The sequence below is a fragment of the Dipodomys spectabilis genome, unplaced genomic scaffold (genome assembly GCF_019054845.1).
Source record: "Dipodomys spectabilis isolate Male_0828 unplaced genomic scaffold, ASM1905484v1 ptg000219l, whole genome shotgun sequence".
Lineage (NCBI taxonomy): Eukaryota > Metazoa > Chordata > Mammalia > Rodentia > Heteromyidae > Dipodomys > Dipodomys spectabilis.
Genome location: NW_024870896.1, coordinates 5,340,463 through 5,357,146, shown reverse-complemented (window position 1 = coordinate 5,357,146; position 16,684 = coordinate 5,340,463). Strand labels below are relative to the sequence as shown.

The following is a 16,684-nucleotide window of genomic DNA, read 5'->3' as shown; positions in this document are numbered from 1 at the left end:
TTCCAGTGCCAGCACAAGAATAAATAAATAATAATAAATATATAAGCTGAAGAATTCTTCTACATGACACCAAAAGCACAGTGCATATAAAGATAATCACTGTGCGCTGGTGGCTCACGCCTGTAATCCTAGTTATTCAGGGGGCTAAGATCTGAGGATCGCAGTTCAAAGCCAGCTCAGGCAGGAATGTCCATTAGACTCTTATCTCCAATTAGCCACCAGAAAACCAGAAGTGGCACTGTGGCTTAAGTGGTAAAGTGCTCACCTTGAGCTGAAGAGCTGAGGGACAATGCCCAAGCCCAGAGCTCAAGACCCACTGCCAGCAAAAAAATGAAAAAGATAATCACCAGGAGAAGGAAGTTAAGCCTAACTAAAAATTTTCTTTTCTCTGTAAAAGACCCATATTAAAGATGGAAAGCCCAACTACAAATTAGAAAAGAGTACTTGTACATGCCTAATCATGGACTCCTGTCTGGAATATTGAAAGAATGCTCAATACTCAACAATTTCAAAACAACAACAACAAAAAGTCATTTAGAAAATGAGCAAAGGAGAGTAACACAAAATCATCAAGGAGGGCCAACACACAAACCTTTTCTGGAATCCTCACTACTCAGGAGGCTGAGATCTGAGGATCATGGCTAAAAGCCAGCCCAGGCAGAAAAGTCTGCAAGACTCTTATCTCCAATGAACCACCAAAAAGTCAAAAATGGAGCTGTGGTTCAAGTGGCAGAGTCCTATCCTTGAGCACAAAAACTCAGGTCCTGAGTTCAAGTCCCATGGCTGACAAAAAATTAAATCAAAATCAAAATCTGGGCTTGGGGGTGGTTCTGTGGGAACATACTTGCTTAAGCATGCATGAGCCCCTGGGTTTGATTCTTACCACAACAATAATAAAAAGAAGCAGGCGCTGGCTGGCATTTTCATAGCAAATGTGTAACAGCTCAGAACTGGGGATAATACAAAATATTTTAGTAAATATCTTCTGTAAGTAAATATTTTAATAGTATTAAAAAGGAATTAACTGTTGACACATGCAATCATTTGGATCAATACCAAAGACATAATGCTGAAGGAAAATATTCCAGTCTCAAAGGGATAATCCTGTTTGCATAATATTCTTTATTTTCTTTTTTTTGGTCCATCCTAGGGCTTGAATTCAGGTCCCTTTGCTCTCCTTTGGTGTTTTCTGCTCAAAGCTGGTACTCCTTTCACTTGAGCCATAGCTCCAATTCTGACTTTTTTTTTCTGGCTCATTGCAGATAAGAAGAGTCCCACAGACTTTGCTGCCCAGGCTGGCTTCCAACTCGATCCTCAGCTCTCAGCCTGTTGAAGAGCTAGGGTGGCAGGTGTGAGCTGCTAGCACCTGGCTGATAATATTCTTGAAATGACAACAAAAGTGGTGATAGCCAGAGATCGGGCATGCTGGGAAAGGCTCAGGTATGGTTGTGCAGCAAGAGAGAAGTCTGTGGTGGTGGGTCAGTCCTGTGTGTGGACTGCGGTGGTAGGGACTGGTTTAGGAGCAGGGATAATATTGCTGAACTAATGATGTGCCTGTTCCAGCTTGATGTGGCTCCACAGCTGTATAAGATACACACATCTGGAAAAAGGAAACAAAGGATCAACCTGATTTCTCCTGCACAATCTCTGTAGCTCCCAGCCAAGCAAACACTCACTTTTCAACACAACATCCACATTCCTATTGCACATCTTGGGGCTGCGTCTCGATTTCAGGGGGAAGAGTCTGAGACGCAGTTGAGCACCCTCCCGCAGGTTTGCTGATTGGAGAAAAGGTCCTGGTGACCGGCGCTGGCGGGCTGTACTCTGCCATTGCCTGGGCTCTCAGCCATTCAGAAGCAGACACAAAGGCATGGGAAGCCCATGTCATCCACAGGGGGGCCAGCAGCATGCAGGACCCCAGGCCATTGGCACAGAGAACAGCATCTTCCTGGACACAGGAAGGTGCTTTCATTGTGTGGAAATAAGTTAATGAGAAGTGCTCCCCACTGGCATACTGTCTCTCCTTCCCCCTTCCTTCTTCCCCTCCCTCCTTCCTTCCTTTCTCCATTTCCCTCAATATCTCTTCCTAGCTCTCCCTCTCCCTCTTTCTTTTCTTTCTTTCTTTTTCTTTGTTGGTCAGTCATGGGGCTTGAACTTTGGGCCTGGGCACTGTCCCTAAGCTCTTCAGCTCAAGGCAAGTGCTCTACCACTTGAGCCACCACACCACTTCCAGTTTTCTAATGGTTCATTGGAGAGAAGAGTCTCACAGACTTTCCTGCCCGGGCTGGCTTTGAACCCTGATTCTCAGATCTCAGCTTCCAGAATAGGTAGGATTACAGGCGTGAGCCACCGGTGCCCAGCCTCTCCCTCTTTCTCTACCTTTTTTTTTGGTCTTGGAGCTTGAACTCAAGGCTTTTACTCTACCATTTGAGCCACAGCTGCACTTCTGGCTTCTTCTGGGATTAATTGGAGATAAGAGTCTCACAGACTTTTCCTGCCCCAGCTGGCTTCATACCTGGATCCTCAGATCTCCTGAGTAGCTGGGATTACAGGCGTGAGCCACCAGTGCCTAGCTTTCTCTACCTTCTTTTTCATATCTCTCCCTTCGTCCCTCTCCTCCTTTTTCTCCCTCCCTCTTTATTTATCATCTATTTCCTTATCTCACCCTCCCCCCCTCAGGTTGAACTAAGGGCCTTGAACTTGTGAGGCTGGGGCTCTACCACGTGAGCCTTGCCCCAGACTTTTTTCCTTTAGTTTTTGAAGGTCTCACCTTAATGTTCTGCTCATCCTGGATTGGGAACTTCCTACTTATCCTTCCTCTGTAGTTTGGGTGACAGATATTCCCTGTCACACACACATTTTTTAGTTTGTTTTTTTTTGTTGTTGTTGTTGGTTGAACTCTGGGCCTGGGTGCTGTCCCTGAGCTCTTCAGCTCAAGGTAAGCCCTCTACCACTTGAACCACAGCGCCACTTCCAGTTTTCTAGTGGTTTATTGGAGATAAGAGTCTCACGAACTTTCCTGCCCGGGCTGGCTTTGAACCACAATCCTCAGATCTCAGCCTCCTGAGTATTTTTTAAGATTTGACAGGTCTTCTTCTGAACTTATTTTTTGAGGGGGAGAGGGGCTGGCCTCCAACTTCAATCCTCCTTACTCCCCCCCCCCCTCCTGATTCCCAGGATCATGGGCGTAAGCCACTATACCAGCTTATATACCATCTGTTAAACATTACGACTTTCCAACGCTCAAAGGATTTGAGCATTACAAGCCTTCAGGATGCTCCTATTGCAAGACTGAGGATTGGATCCCTTCATGAGACTTGCAGTGGATCACTCTGAGAGATTTGGAACTAAGAAATGGCTTGAACTCAGGAGAAACTAGCTGGGCCCTGAAGATGGACACACAGTGGGTTTGTGTCCTGGAGAGTCTTTCTGAGAAAGCCAAACTTATTTTTTTTTTCTTACCTTTTTCTTTTTTCTTTTTTTTCAGTGGGCCAGGGGGCTTGAATTGGGGTTCTGGGTGCTATTGCTGAGCTTTTTTGTTCAAGGCCAGTGCTCTACCACTGAGCCGCAGCACCACTTCCGGTTTTCTGGTGATCAATTGGAGATAAGAGTCTCACGGACTTTCCTGCCCGGGCTGGCTTTGAACCACAATCCTCAGATCTCAGCCTCCTGAGTATTTTTTAAGATTTGACAGGTCTTCTTCTGAACTTATTTTTTGAGGGGGAGAGGGGCTGGCCTCCAACTTCAATCCTCCTTACTCCCCCCCCCCCCTCCTGATTCCCAGGATCATGGGCGTAAGCCACTATACCAGCTTATATACCATCTGTTAAACATTACGACTTTCCAACGCTCAAAGGATTTGAGCATTACAAGCCTTCAGGATGCTCCTATTGCAAGACTGAGGATTGGATCCCTTCATGAGACTTGCAGTGGATCACTCTGAGAGATTTGGAACTAAGAAATGGCTTGAACTCAGGAGAAACTAGCTGGGCCCTGAAGATGGACACACAGTGGGTTTGTGTCCTGGAGAGTCTTTCTGAGAAAGCCAAACTTATTTTTTTCTTTTCTTACCTTTTTCTTTTTTCTTTTTTTTCAGTGGGCCAGGGGGCTTGAATTGGGGTTCTGGGTGCTATTGCTGAGCTTTTTTGTTCAAGGCCAGTGCTCTACCACTGAGCCGCAGTACCACTTCCGGTTTTCTGGTGATCAATTGGAGATAAGAGACTCACGGACTTTCCTGTCCAGGCTGGCTTTGAACTGTGATCCTCAGATCTCAACCTCCTGAGTAGCTAGGATGATAGGTGTGAGCCACCAGTGCACGGCTGAAGCCAGACTTTAGATCCTAACAAACTACTTCTTCCCTGTAGCTTCCAAGACTCCAGAGCATACAGAACGGGTCTTAAATCCAAATAGTAGGGGCTTCTTCCCCTGCAGCCCTCCCTCCTTGGCTACTTCGGTTTTCAGCTCAGAACCTAAGGAAGTCTGCGACCTGTCCAGCAGAGGGCGCCCGGCGTTCATTTTTTTAGAGTTCCTGTTTGGGTTGAGCCACCTTTAATCTGCTGCAGCTGAGGGCTGAGGGAAGGCCTCAGGCTGAGGAGCACTGGGGTCTTCTCCTCCATGCTTTCCCTCAGCTTATGAGGTTTGCTCTCTGTCTGCGGTGACACAGAGACCAGTGGCCGCCCCGCTGCCCAGAAGGAGAAGGCACTGTGGGAAAGGTGGGAGCCCGAAACTGGCCACACCCATGAAGAAGGAACCACTGACCCCACAAAATGGGAAACCTTCCATAACTGGACAGCTGATGTGATGGGGAGAAAGTTCCCAGTTGGGCAGGGCAGACTGATCTTACAACTTTTGTTGTTGTTGTTGTTTGTTTGTTTTTGGGTCTGCACTGGGGGTTTGAGCTCAAGGGCCTGAATTTCACACTTGCTTGGCTTTTTCAGCTCAAGGCTGGAGCTCAGCCATGTGAGTTATACCTCCACTTTTGACTTTTCCCCTTGGTCACTGGAGATAAGGGTTCTCACAGATTTTATTGCCTGGGCTGGCTTCAAAACAGGGTCCTTGCTGGGCATCGGTGGCTCACGCCTGTAATCCTAACTACTCAGGAGTCTGAGATCTGAGGATCGAGATTCAAAGCCAGCTGGGGCAGGAAAGTTTGTGAGATTCTTATCTCCAATAAACCACCAGAAAACCGGAAGTGGTGTTATGGCTCAAATGGTAGAGTGCTAGCCTTGAGCTGAAGAGCTGAGGGACAGCGCCTAGGCCCAGAGTTCAAGCCCTATGACCAGCAAAAACAAAAACAAAAACAGTGAGCCAGGCATCAGTCTCTCACACCTGTAATCCTAGCTTCTCAGGAGGCTAAGATCTGAGAATTACAATTTGAAGCCAGCCCGGGCAGAAAAGTCCCCATGAGATTCTAATCTCCAATTAACCACACAAAAACCACAAGTGGGGTTGTGGCTCAAAATGGTAGAGCACTAGCCTTGAGTAGAAATTGCTTAGGGACAGCGCCCAGGTCTGAGTTAAAGCTCCATGACCAACAAGAACAAAAACATAAAAAATGCCAGATGCCAGGCTCTCATACCTGTAATTTCAGCTACTCAGAAAGCTGAGATCTGAGGATGATAGTTTGAAGCCAACCCAGGCAGACAAATCCAAAGACATTTATCTCCAGTTAACCTGCAAAAAAGAAAAAAAGTGGGCCAGGTGCTGGTGGATCACACCTGTAACCCTAGGCTGAGATCTGAGGATTGTGGTTCAAAGCCAGCTGGGGCAGGAAAGTTTGTGAGACTCTTATCTCCAATAAACCACCAGAAAACTGGAAGTGGTGCTGTGACTCAAGTGGTAGAGCATTTGCCTTGAGCTGAAAAGCTCAGGGACAGCACCCAGGCCCAGAGTTCAAGACCCACATCAGACCAAAGACAAAAAATAAGTGGAAGTAGAGCTATGGCTGAAGTGGTATTGCACCACCCTTCAGCAAAAATACTAAAGTAAAAGCATGAAGTTCTGAGTTGAAGCCTTAATACTGGCACAAAGAAAACAAAACATAGACATATATACTACTTTGTGTTTTCTTTCCACTAAAACTCATACAGCCTAATGTAAAATAATCTTCTACTGAAATCCTTTTATGGCTATCATATGCTGGTACATACTTGAACTACTGTTCAGATGTAGATTTTAAAACTGCTTTACAACCTATCATTTTGGATACGCAGTCTTTCATTACATCCATTTACATCAAATGTCAAGTTGTTTTCTGAGGAACCCTGTGGTTTTGAAACAGGATGGACTAAGGGAAAATGAGGTACAGTCATCTTAAAGCCATTACAGGGGACATCCCTTCATGAACTTCCCTTAAGATTCCGGGAACAAAAGTCATTTAAAGGGGAATTAAAGCAGGTAACTTAGGGAAATTAAGGCCTGGTGAAGGCAATTCAGAAATATGGTATTTAGCAACATAGAAATGCCATCTTCGCTTTAAAGAGAAACAGCAGGAGGCATGCTTTCCTAAGAGAGTATCCCTCACCCCAAGAATTAACACTTGGTCTGGCACGATGTATGCCTTCCTGAGAAAAATGCTTCCCCAAACTTAAGCCACCTCCTACCCTAAAATGCAGATAGCAGGGTGCCTCTTTATCTCAAGGGTAAGGATCTGTTTTATGTCAGGATGCATTCTCACCTAGAAACTCAGAAAGTAACACCAAGTGTGATTAAAGCAAAGACAAAGCACCTATCTTTACATAACTTTGAAGCCAGACCCCCTGCCTTTACCTTATAAATACTCCAACAGCCAAGGAGCACTCTGTGTGTGTGTGTGTGTGTGTGTGTGTGTGTGTGTGTGTGTGTGTGTGTGTCTTCCTGTAAGAGCACCCACCCTGCGCTAGAGTGTGCCCTTGCCGTTCTGTGTTTGCTTTTGTCTGTCTGCTTGCCTGCTTGTTTACTTACGAAAGCTCCACCACAGTTTTATTACCGTTGTGACTTGTCCAGAAATTCTATTCTGCAATCAATGGAAGTCAAGGACCCAAAGTGAAGAGTTCCTACATTTAAAGGGAAACATCACTAAACCTTAGCTCTGTCCAGGGACAGTCTTTTAGGCATCACAACCCTTGGATCACACAGTTTTGGAACACACAGTCTTCTCAACTTCCACACGCAATTCCCTTGACGATTATTTCTTTGCTTTTATTGCAGATTGCTTCCATCGGAAGGCCACAATGTTTTATTTCCTTGAAGATTCACTGACTTCGGGGTAAATAGTATTGCTTATGCTTTTTTTCAGATGAGTACATGGATTCAATTATTCATACTGGATGTTCATGCACTTTTATGCTGTTTGGTATGCCAATATCATTAATGGAAATTATAATACTGGTGGAATATTTCTGTCTTTAGATACTAAGGAAATCAGTTGTTTCTTTTCTTCCCCCCCCCCCCCCCCCAGTAGTGGGGCCTCTACTCCAGGCCTGGGAGCTGTCCCTGGGATCTTTTTGCTCAAGGCTAGTGCTCTACCACTTTGAGCACAACATCACTTCCGGTTTAGGGGTGGTTAATTGAGATAGGAGTCTCATGGACTTTCCTGCCTGGGCTGGCTTTGAACTGTGATCCTCAGATCTCAGCCTCCTCAGTAGCTGGGATGACAGGCTTGAGCCACCAGTGCCCAACTATTTCCTGTTTTTATTAATGCTCCTTGATGCTTTCAGTTCATTTACTTATAAGGGCTTTATTTTTCTCCATTTTATGGGAAAATGTTTGTGCTATGTTTATTTACCTGTTCACACTTTCAAATACTAGGTCTTAAATTTGTTTCCACATAGTTTCATCTATTTTGCATATCATCTTTATATTCTGCCTTCTGTTTTCTTAACATCAGCTTTCAAAATACCTAGTGCAATGTTTAGCTTATGTAGTTTTTCATTTGTAACATAGAAAATGCATTTTGTGGTTATTGTCATTTATGTCTCATAATTTGAAAAAATTCGAATTTGCATCTATTAATATGGAAGCTAGATATAAAATACTCTGGGACATGATACATCAAACAGGACTCTAGACATTCACACACAGTGAGACCAAAGGAGGATATTCTTAGGGGAAGAACACAAAGGCGCAATGCCTATGTGCCTCTGATCATATGCAGTAATATTTATTGGAATGAACTCCAGGAAATGGAAGCAAGAGATTTTCCCCTTTGTTGTTGTTTTGGTTTTCTTTTCTTTTTTCCTTGTTTTTTTTTTTTTCATTAATCTGTTTTTGGGAGGGTAAGGGGGAGCACAGAAATGGAGGGACAGAGGGTGAACAAATGCAGCCGTGGTGCTCACTAGACACTATGTTAAAATGAACTATGCAACTTGTGGGTGGGGACGAGCAGGAAAAACTGGAAAGAGCGAGGGAAGGGGTAACGTTGTCCAAAAAGAAATGTCCTCTTTATTTGATTTATGTAACTATAACACCTCTGTGCATCACCTTTATAATAACAACAAAAATGAAATAAATAAAAAAGAACTAAAAAAAGAAAAAGAAAAGACTTATTCCCATCCTGAGTTCAGAGGAGGACTCTATATGAGCAGCAGAACCAAGCTGGAGCAAAGCCAGCTCCCCCTGGCATATAGCGACAACGGTGTAGACTAAATCTCTCCAAATACTGCTCCACAAATACTGCTCAAGGTCCCCATGAGTAAATGGTTGGGAGAAAAACCATAGAAATGATTATAAATAAACTGAGTGGCTCACGCCTGCAATCCCATCTTCCTCACGGTTACTGACATCTAGGGTCTGATGTTGGAAGCCTGCCTAGGCAGACAAATCTTTAAGACTCCTATCTCCCACCAGCCAATAAAAGCCAGAGTTAAAGGTGTGGCTCAGGTGGTAGAGCATCAACGATGAGCAAAAAGACCTAGCAGGAGTGTGAGGCCTGGGGCTGGGAAGGTGGCTCAAGTGGTAGAGCGCTAGCCTTGAGCTGAAGAGCTGAGGGACAGCACCCAGGCCCAGAGTTCAGGCCCCATGACCAGCAAAAAAAAAGTATGAGACCTTAGCTGGCATCTGCCTGCAGCTGATGCCTGTACTTCAAACTACTCAAGAGGCTGAGATCTAAGTACCAGAGTTCAAAGCCAGCCTGGGCAGAAAAAGTCCGAGTCTCTTATTTCCAATGAGCTACCAGAAAGCCAGAAGTGAGGCTGTGGCTCAAAGTGGTTGAGCAGAAGCCTTGAGCACAAAAGCTAACAGACAGCATCCAGACCCTGAGCTTCATGGCTGGGGGCGGGCGGAAAGAGTGTGAGACCTTGAGTTTGAGTCCCAGTACTGACACAAGAGATTATATATAAATTAAAACCAAGCAAGAAACTGAGCTTCAGTATTGCTCTCTACTGGGGCATATATCATCTTCACTGAGTATTTGTTTGGTCATCAAAAATAACTGAAGGTAGCATTCAGATAGCAGGACTGAGTTTTTGGGGGAATCTGGGTACTTTGGTAAAAATCACCTTTGTCCAGTCAGATCTGGAATAAGTCCAGTTGTGTGAAAAACAAAAACAAAAAGATAACTTTAGCTCTGTTGTGACAGGAAGGAATCCAGTATCCAGTCTCTCCATATTTCCTGCCCGCCCCCCTCCCCAGGGTTCCCAATTGGCCAAGCTACAGGGCCTATGACCCTTGGATTGGCCTTGGGAAGGGGTTTCAACTTGGCCTGTACTATATGGAGAAAGAAGGAAGCATTGGGCGCAGACGTAGGTAAGGTTGTTAACCAAAGTCCTGATGCATGTGGCGGCTACCACCTGTACTGCTTACCATCTAGGTAAGACATAAAACTGCAGAAAGGGCCTTGGTATCCCTGCTACCTGCAGTACAGTAGCATGGCCAGTAGGTGGCAGATAAAACCCACAATTGCTACTAACCTCACATAGAATTTCCTAACCACACACGCATATGCCCATGTATTCGCATGTGCGCGTGTGTATACACACACACACACACACACACACACACACACACACAGGGGTCTGGAGTTTCTCAATTGTGACAAGGGGTAGCAGTGGAAATATGCCTTATTTGCAGGAAGGACAATGACCTCAGGGAAGTCCCTCCTCGTATCCTACCTTCATAGGTGTGCACATAGCTTACTCCCAAACACTTGGGCCAGTTTAGTCCCTCCCATGATTCTCTTCCTTCTGCCCCTCACACCTCCCTTACCCAAGAGCTGACCACACTCATTTAGATTCCTCCTCCCCTTAACCCCCACCCTAGTCCAGTCTACGTCCCAAAGAATTCCAATTTCATCAGCCTATCCTGCAGTCTTCAGGGTCCCTCGCCCCTCGACATCTTTCTTTTCCACATCTTTCCCACATCTCAATGGCTGCACTCCCATTCCTCCCCCCTCTCTGAGGGCCACAAGACTGACAAGCGGCCCTTTGTCCCTTTCTGCGTGTGGCTAATGATCTTGATGGATGCTAGTTGTTGGGGGGGAGGGGAATTTCCTTCTTCACATTATAATTTTATGGGCTTGCTGCTAACGTGTTTGTTTGTTTAACTTGGGGATTAAAAATCCAGCCAGATAGAGGTTCTTGGTGGCATATACCTAACTTGTGAAGTTTTACTTTGTGCTGACTGGGAATCTCATATTTTGCCACCCACCACAATCTACTTTCCTTGGAAACTGCCTGTACTATATTTTTAAATATATATATATATTTCTATTGTGCATAAATGATCTTGATCTTTGTTCCAATTCCAACAGTGTGATGTAACTTGGCTCCTAAGAGGGTAAGAATTAGAATAAAGACAAACACTTCCGTCTTATACTGAAAGAATATTTTATCTGTAGATATAGATCTTTAGATTTTCTCCAGATAATTTTTAAACTGACAAGGCATTTCACAGTCAAAGAACAAACCCCACCACAAAGTTCACACACGAACTGTACCAGAAAAAAGGGGAACAACAGTTTCACTCAGCGATTCATTTCACAAAATATGCGCAACTCTGATAAAAAACATAACACTGAGGATACATGACAGCAAACCATACATCTCATTGACAAAAAAAAAATTACAGAGGCCAAAAAGTACCAAAGAGAACAGCAGCCAGTCCCAATGAACACCACATAAGAACGTACAAAAAGCTTTGGCAAGGTACACGATCAGGTTGAAAACTTCAAGTTCACATCACGTACCACAGAACTGGATTTTTTTTATGTAAAAAAACCCCAACAGGAACAGATTACCCCTTCCCCCTCCCCCCTATAGTCTCTCTGTGGCCTCTGGCCCTGGACCCACTGGAATGATGTCTCTCTGTAACCCATCTTAGCGGGGAGCCGTGCTGCTGCTGGGCTCCTCATCAGATTCATTGTCATCGCCCTCCTCCTCCTCCACCACCTCCACCTCCACCTCCACCTCCACATCCTCCTCATCATCACTGTCAAACTCTGCCAGCGCCTCCAGGTAATGGAAGGGCCAGCTCTGGGGGTCGATCCTGTGAAGTTTGGCCAGGAACCTCAGGACCAGCATCTTGCTGGTCTCAAGGAATGCCCGGGGCCCCCAGAGGAGTTCGTACTCCGCTGGCTCAGTGCAAGGGATCCTCCTGTACTCCAGGTACTTGTGCCTCACAAACTCATCCGTAATGAGCTTCCTTGCATTCCCAAAGAGACCGGTGGTCTCCCGGACATCCAGCCCTAGCCGGAAGAGAAAATGAAAGATCAGACTCTCCCGGATGCAGTTGCCTTTCATGAAGATGAGGCTCAGCACCACCATCAGAAGGCCAAACTTGGGCCTGTCTAAGCAGGGAGCCACAAAACCACCCTGAGCCTCCCCCAGCTTCTGCATGATCACATCGGTCCGGCTTCTGGCACAGCCGCCCTTTGACCGACCAAAGGCACACCCCCGCTTCATGGTGGTAGTGTCGTCCTCCTCCTCCTCATCATCATCAAAGCACTCGGGGTTGTATTCTCGGAGGACGACATTTACCATCTCCGAGTGCTGGATGGGCACCTGGACTTGGTCACTGACCAAGAGAAATTGCACCAGTGGATCTGTTCTCCTATCTGAGGGAGACAATGGCTCCAGTGCCCCGTGGCGACCCCTCTGGGTGGCCCTGGATCCCTGAGAGAGACAGAAGGCCTCACTGATTAATGGCAGAGAGCAGTGTGGGCCTCTGCAGTGACCTGTGGCTCTGGAGGTGCTGGGGCCATCCACCGCCCAGCAGGTGCTGGGTGGTTCCCATCCACTCAGGATCCTGGAGGTATTGTTGCACTCCCAACCACTTATGGCACCAGAGATGTAGGGGTAGTCCCCCAGAAGCTGGTCAGAGCCCTGTCCCTCCCAGTAACACACTCTGGGATCCTCCCCAGCTGGCAGGCCCAGGAAGTCACACATGGCCCCCCGGCGGCCCCCCCTGTCCTCTTTAGGTTCCAGATGCTTCTTCTTCCGTGTGGCTTTGCACGGGCGGCGTGGTGGCTCCACGGTCTTGGAGTCCTCCTGAGCAGGGGCAGCTGCCACTGCCGCTGCTGCTGCCGCAGCCACCACCGGAGGGACAACGGCTGTGGCCATCGGGACAGGGGCTGTCGCCATGGGGACGGTGGGCACCCTCTTGAATGCCCTCGGGGCATTCACCTGGGGTTCTGGAACCCACTGGACGGCAGGCAGGGGTGGCCCCATGCAGGCGTATGGCCCAGGCAGACAAAAGGGCAGTGGCCTGGGGCCCTCAGTGGTGGCCAGTGGGCCTGTGAAGGCATGAGGAGAGGCAGCCCGGTAGTAGGAGGTAGATGGAGAGACCCTCGGGGTGGCAATGCAGGTCTCCGAGGTGGCTGACCAGTTCCTCCAGGCAGGTGGCAGGTGTGCCCTGGAGACTGGCATCGCCCTGGTAGCACTGAAGGTGGCAGCAAAGATCATGCGATCTTTGGGAGGGCCCTTTTTCTCCTTCGAAGAGGTCCCACGTTCTCTAGAAGAGCCCCCGTGCTCTCTAGAGCTAGAGGCCCTAGATTCTCCTCCTGGAGTCATAAATGAGCTAGAGGCACCCCTGGGAAAATTTGTCGCCTCTAGGGGTCCTTCGGGTTCCCCCTGCAGCATGGGGGGTGACCCTTCCCAGGATGGTTGCAGTTGCACTGTTGGCATTTCTGCCTGCAAGCCCGTGGGCTCGGCCTCCTGGGAGGGTAGCCGAGTCTGCCTGGCTTTTTGGGGGTCCTGAGCCCCCCGAAAGGGCTGCTGCTCCAGCTGGACCATCACGGGGGCCTGCTCCTGGGCCTCCTGGGTGGGCAGAGGCTGCCAGAAGTGACTGGGTCCCTCCTCGGCCTGCTGCACCTCCTCGTACTCCAGCGACATGGGCAGCTCCTCTGGCACGAGGACCTGGCCTTTGGGGCCCTGCCAGATGATGGATGGGCAGTGCACGGCCTCGGGGGCCTCCTCTGAGGCCTCGTCCTCCTCCGAGCTAGCCTCAGGGTCAGCCTCGGGGTCAGGCTGTGAGACTGGCAGCACTAACTGGGCCGCCTGGGGGCCAACGGGCAGCACCACGGGTCCCTGCAGCGCAGGTGGCGGCCCCTGGGCCTGCTGGGCCAGCAGACGAGCCTGCGGGGCCTGCCGCAGGGGTGGGGGAGGCGGCAGGGTGTGCCAGAGCTGCGGCTGAGACGCCAAGGCCTGCGGAGCCGGCCGGATGGGCATCTGGCGGAGCAGCGGCGGCGCCTGGCGCATGGAGGGCGGGGTCTGGCGCATGCTCGGTGAGGCCTGGCGGCCCGTATTCTGGCTCTGCCGCATGCCTGGGGGTGGTCCAGGGCGGATAGGGGTAGGCCCGGAACGCATGGCTGGGGGGGGCCCCTGGCGCACCGGGGGTGGCGGCGGGGGTGGCGGGGGCGGCGGGGGGGCCTGCCAGGCGATGGCGGGGGCCTGCCACGTGACCTGAGTGGTATGCCAGGTCAAGGGCGTGGCTTGCCACGCCTGGGGCGGGGCCTGCCACCCAGGTGTGGTAGTTTGCCAGCCGGGGGGCGTGGCCAGCTGCACCTGGGGCGGTTGGGGCAGCTGGGGTATCTGAGGCAGTGGAGGGAGCTGGGGAACTTGTGGCGGGGCCCTGACGACCTGAGACTGGATTTGCAAGATCAAGGGCTGACCGTGCGGGGCCCAAGTGGCCAGTGACTGGGCCGGGGGAGCCACTGGTTGCGCCATGGGCGCTCCGGACACCGGCGGCTGGATGATGGGCGCTCTGCCGCCCTGGGGGATCATCATGAGGTTGGAAGCCGGAGGCTTGGCCAGCGGGGCTCCCAGAGGCGGCGGCTGGGCCATCGGCGCTCCTGGTGCAGAAGGATGAACCATCAGGACTCCGGGCGTCATCGGCTGGGCCATCAGGACTCCTGGCGCCGTCGGCTGCGTCATCGGCGTCCCGGGAGGCGGGGGGTGCACCAGCGGGGTCACCGGCGGCGGAGGGTGCACCAGCGGGGTCACCGGAGGCGGCGGGTGCGCTATGGGGGTCCCCGGCGGGGGCGGGTGCACCAGCGGGGTCCCCGGAGGGGGCGGGTGCACCAGCGGGGTCCCCGGAGGGGGAGGGGGCACCAGCGGGGTCCCGGGAAGCCCGGGGTGGCCCAGCGGGGTCCCCGGAGGAGGGTGGGACAGAGGGGTCCCGGGGGGAGGAGGGGGAGGGGGCGGGGGAGGCGGCAGCGGGGCCCCGTGAGCCGCAGACGGGTGCAGCATGAGGACTCCCGGCGTCGGCGGCGGCGGCGGCGGCGGCTGCGCCAGCGGGGTCCCAGGAGGAGGAGCCGGGTGGATCATCAGGACTCCGGGCGTCGGAGGAGGAGGCTTGCCCAGCGGCGGCGGCGGCGGCGGCGGCCCCGCGAGCTGGGCAGCGGGGACCAGCGGGGGCCCCAGGGCGGGCGGCTGGACCAGCGGAGACCCGGCCGCCGCCGCCGCCGCCGCCGCCGCGGCCGCCGCCGCCACCACCGGGGGCGCGGGAGGCAGCGGGGCCGGGGGAGGCTCCCAGGCGGGCTGGGGCGCCGGCCAGGCGGCCAGGGGCAGCGCCAAGTCCAGGGGAGGAGGATCCCACGGGACGGGGGCCGCCCGGGAGGAGGCGGGCGGGGCGCGCATCAGCACGGTGGGGCGGCTATAGAGCGGCGGCGGCGGCGGCTGCGGCGGCTTGGGCGCCTCCACCACCGCCACCACCGGCGCGGCGGCCGGCGGCGGGCTGGCGGCGTCCCCCAGGCCCGTACTTAGCTGCGACATGTCCCGAGGGTGGAGGTGGTGGTGGGGATGCTGGTGGGGGTGGTGCGGGGGGCAGGCGGCGGCCGCGCGCCGCTTCCTCCGACAGCTGCTGCTCGGCCTCTTCCTCCAGCGGGACCCGGCGGCCGCGGCGTAGGTCGTCGCGGCCGCCGCCCGGTAGCCGGCGCCTCCGCCTCCTCCCGCCGCTGCTGCTGCTGCGTGCAGAGACCCGGAGGAGCCGCCGCCGCGGTGGGGATGGTGATGGGGATGGTGCGCGCGGCCGGTCCCTCCGCAGATCTCGGCCGCGAGAAGTGGGAGGGCAGGGGGCGCGAGCCCGCCCCTTCCCCGCCCCCGACCACCTCTAGTGGATAGGACCGAGGGGCGTCGACCAAAGTCCTGGCTGACATGAGATCCTTCCTCATTTTCTCCGCCGCCGCCGCTGCCTCCGGCGCCGCCGCCGGCGCCGCCGCCGCCGCCGCTGCTGCTGCTGCTGCTGCCGCTGCTGCCGGTGCCGCTGTCGCCGGTGCCGCCGCCGGCGCTGCTCCCCGAGTGCGCACCGGTCAGCTGCTGCTGCTGCTGCTGCTGCTGGTGCTGCTGCTGCTCCATGGCTGGAGCGCTGCTCTGCCCGCTGTGGAGCGGCGGGCACAGATTTTATGCTGTGCGGGGAGAGGGGAGGGGGGACCCAAAAGAGGCCCCGCGTCGCAGGACGGAGGAGGCGCAGACCACTAGAAACGCGGGCGAGGAGCGAGGGAGGGGGAGCGAGGTGCGCTTTGAGCTCAGAAATGAGGAGCATTGACGTAAGAGCGGCCGGGGAGGGGGGCGCCGCGCCCCGCCGCGCCGAGGTTTAATGTAGGAGAGGGGAAAGGAAGGGGGGGCGGGGGGAGCCTTTAGGATTCTGGTCTTGAATAAAGTCAGAAGTTTGGTTTTTTCCCCTCCCCTTTTCCTGTCTCCCGCGCGCGCGCCCGCGCTCCCATCCAGGGGGAGATAAACTAGCTTTGAAGGGGATCAGAGACAGCCGGGCACAGCTGTGCTGCAGACATGAGCTTTCCTCTAACCAGTTCACACACACACACACACACACACACACAGGGATGGAGGAATCCAGTGGAGCACTTCATAAATAAATACGTATAATTAGATTATTAAGGTGTGTGCACAGGGGTTACCTTTCCACAAGTCAGATCATGAGCATGGTTTTTTTTTTGTTGTTTTTTTTTTTTCCTTTTGGATAATGTCACCCTTTCCATGGCGTTCCTCTTCCTCCCTCCTCCTGCTCCCCTCCACACACACACACACACACACACACACACACACACACACACACACACACACACACACACACACACACACACACACACTTGCCCATAATTAGCTGTTCTGCAGGAACACAGATCCGGGAGCATGAAATGAGGGCCCTGCAGAAGAGATGTATGTTTAGTGTAAAACTCCTTGTGGAAGAATATTGGCAGAGACAGGCAGAGGGGGCGCGGGGGGGAGAGCACAGCATAGCGCCGATAGGAAGG

General features: G+C 52.0%; 1 protein-coding gene across 1 annotated transcript; it reads right to left on the bottom strand.

Moving 5' to 3' along the window:
- Positions 1-4,629: 4,629 nt before the first annotated feature.
- On the bottom strand, positions 4,630-15,185 carry Magel2 (MAGE family member L2). Its single transcript, XM_042697396.1, has 3 exons — positions 13,428-15,185; positions 11,370-13,385; positions 4,630-4,701 (listed from the first exon to the last, which is right to left on the bottom strand). The coding sequence occupies exons 1-3, from the start codon at positions 15,183-15,185 to the stop codon at positions 4,630-4,632; spliced, it is 3,846 nt and encodes a 1,281-aa protein (XP_042553330.1).
- Between the last annotated feature and the right edge of the window lie 1,499 nt (positions 15,186-16,684).

Bases quoted from the DNA above. Each gene is read 5' to 3' on its own strand.
- Magel2 (XM_042697396.1), bottom strand. From the start codon at position 15,185: ATGTCGCAGCTAAGTACGGGCCTGGGGGACGCCGCCAGCCCGCCGCCG. The intron at 13,386-13,427 runs GCTGACCCTGAG...GAGGCCTCAGAG, and splicing joins TCTCACAGCCTGACCCCGAG to GAGGCCCCCGAGGCCGTGCA. The intron at 4,702-11,369 runs GTGGAGGTGGTG...CCTTTCCCACAG, and splicing joins ATGTGGAGGTGGAGGTGGAG to TGCCTTCTCCTTCTGGGCAG.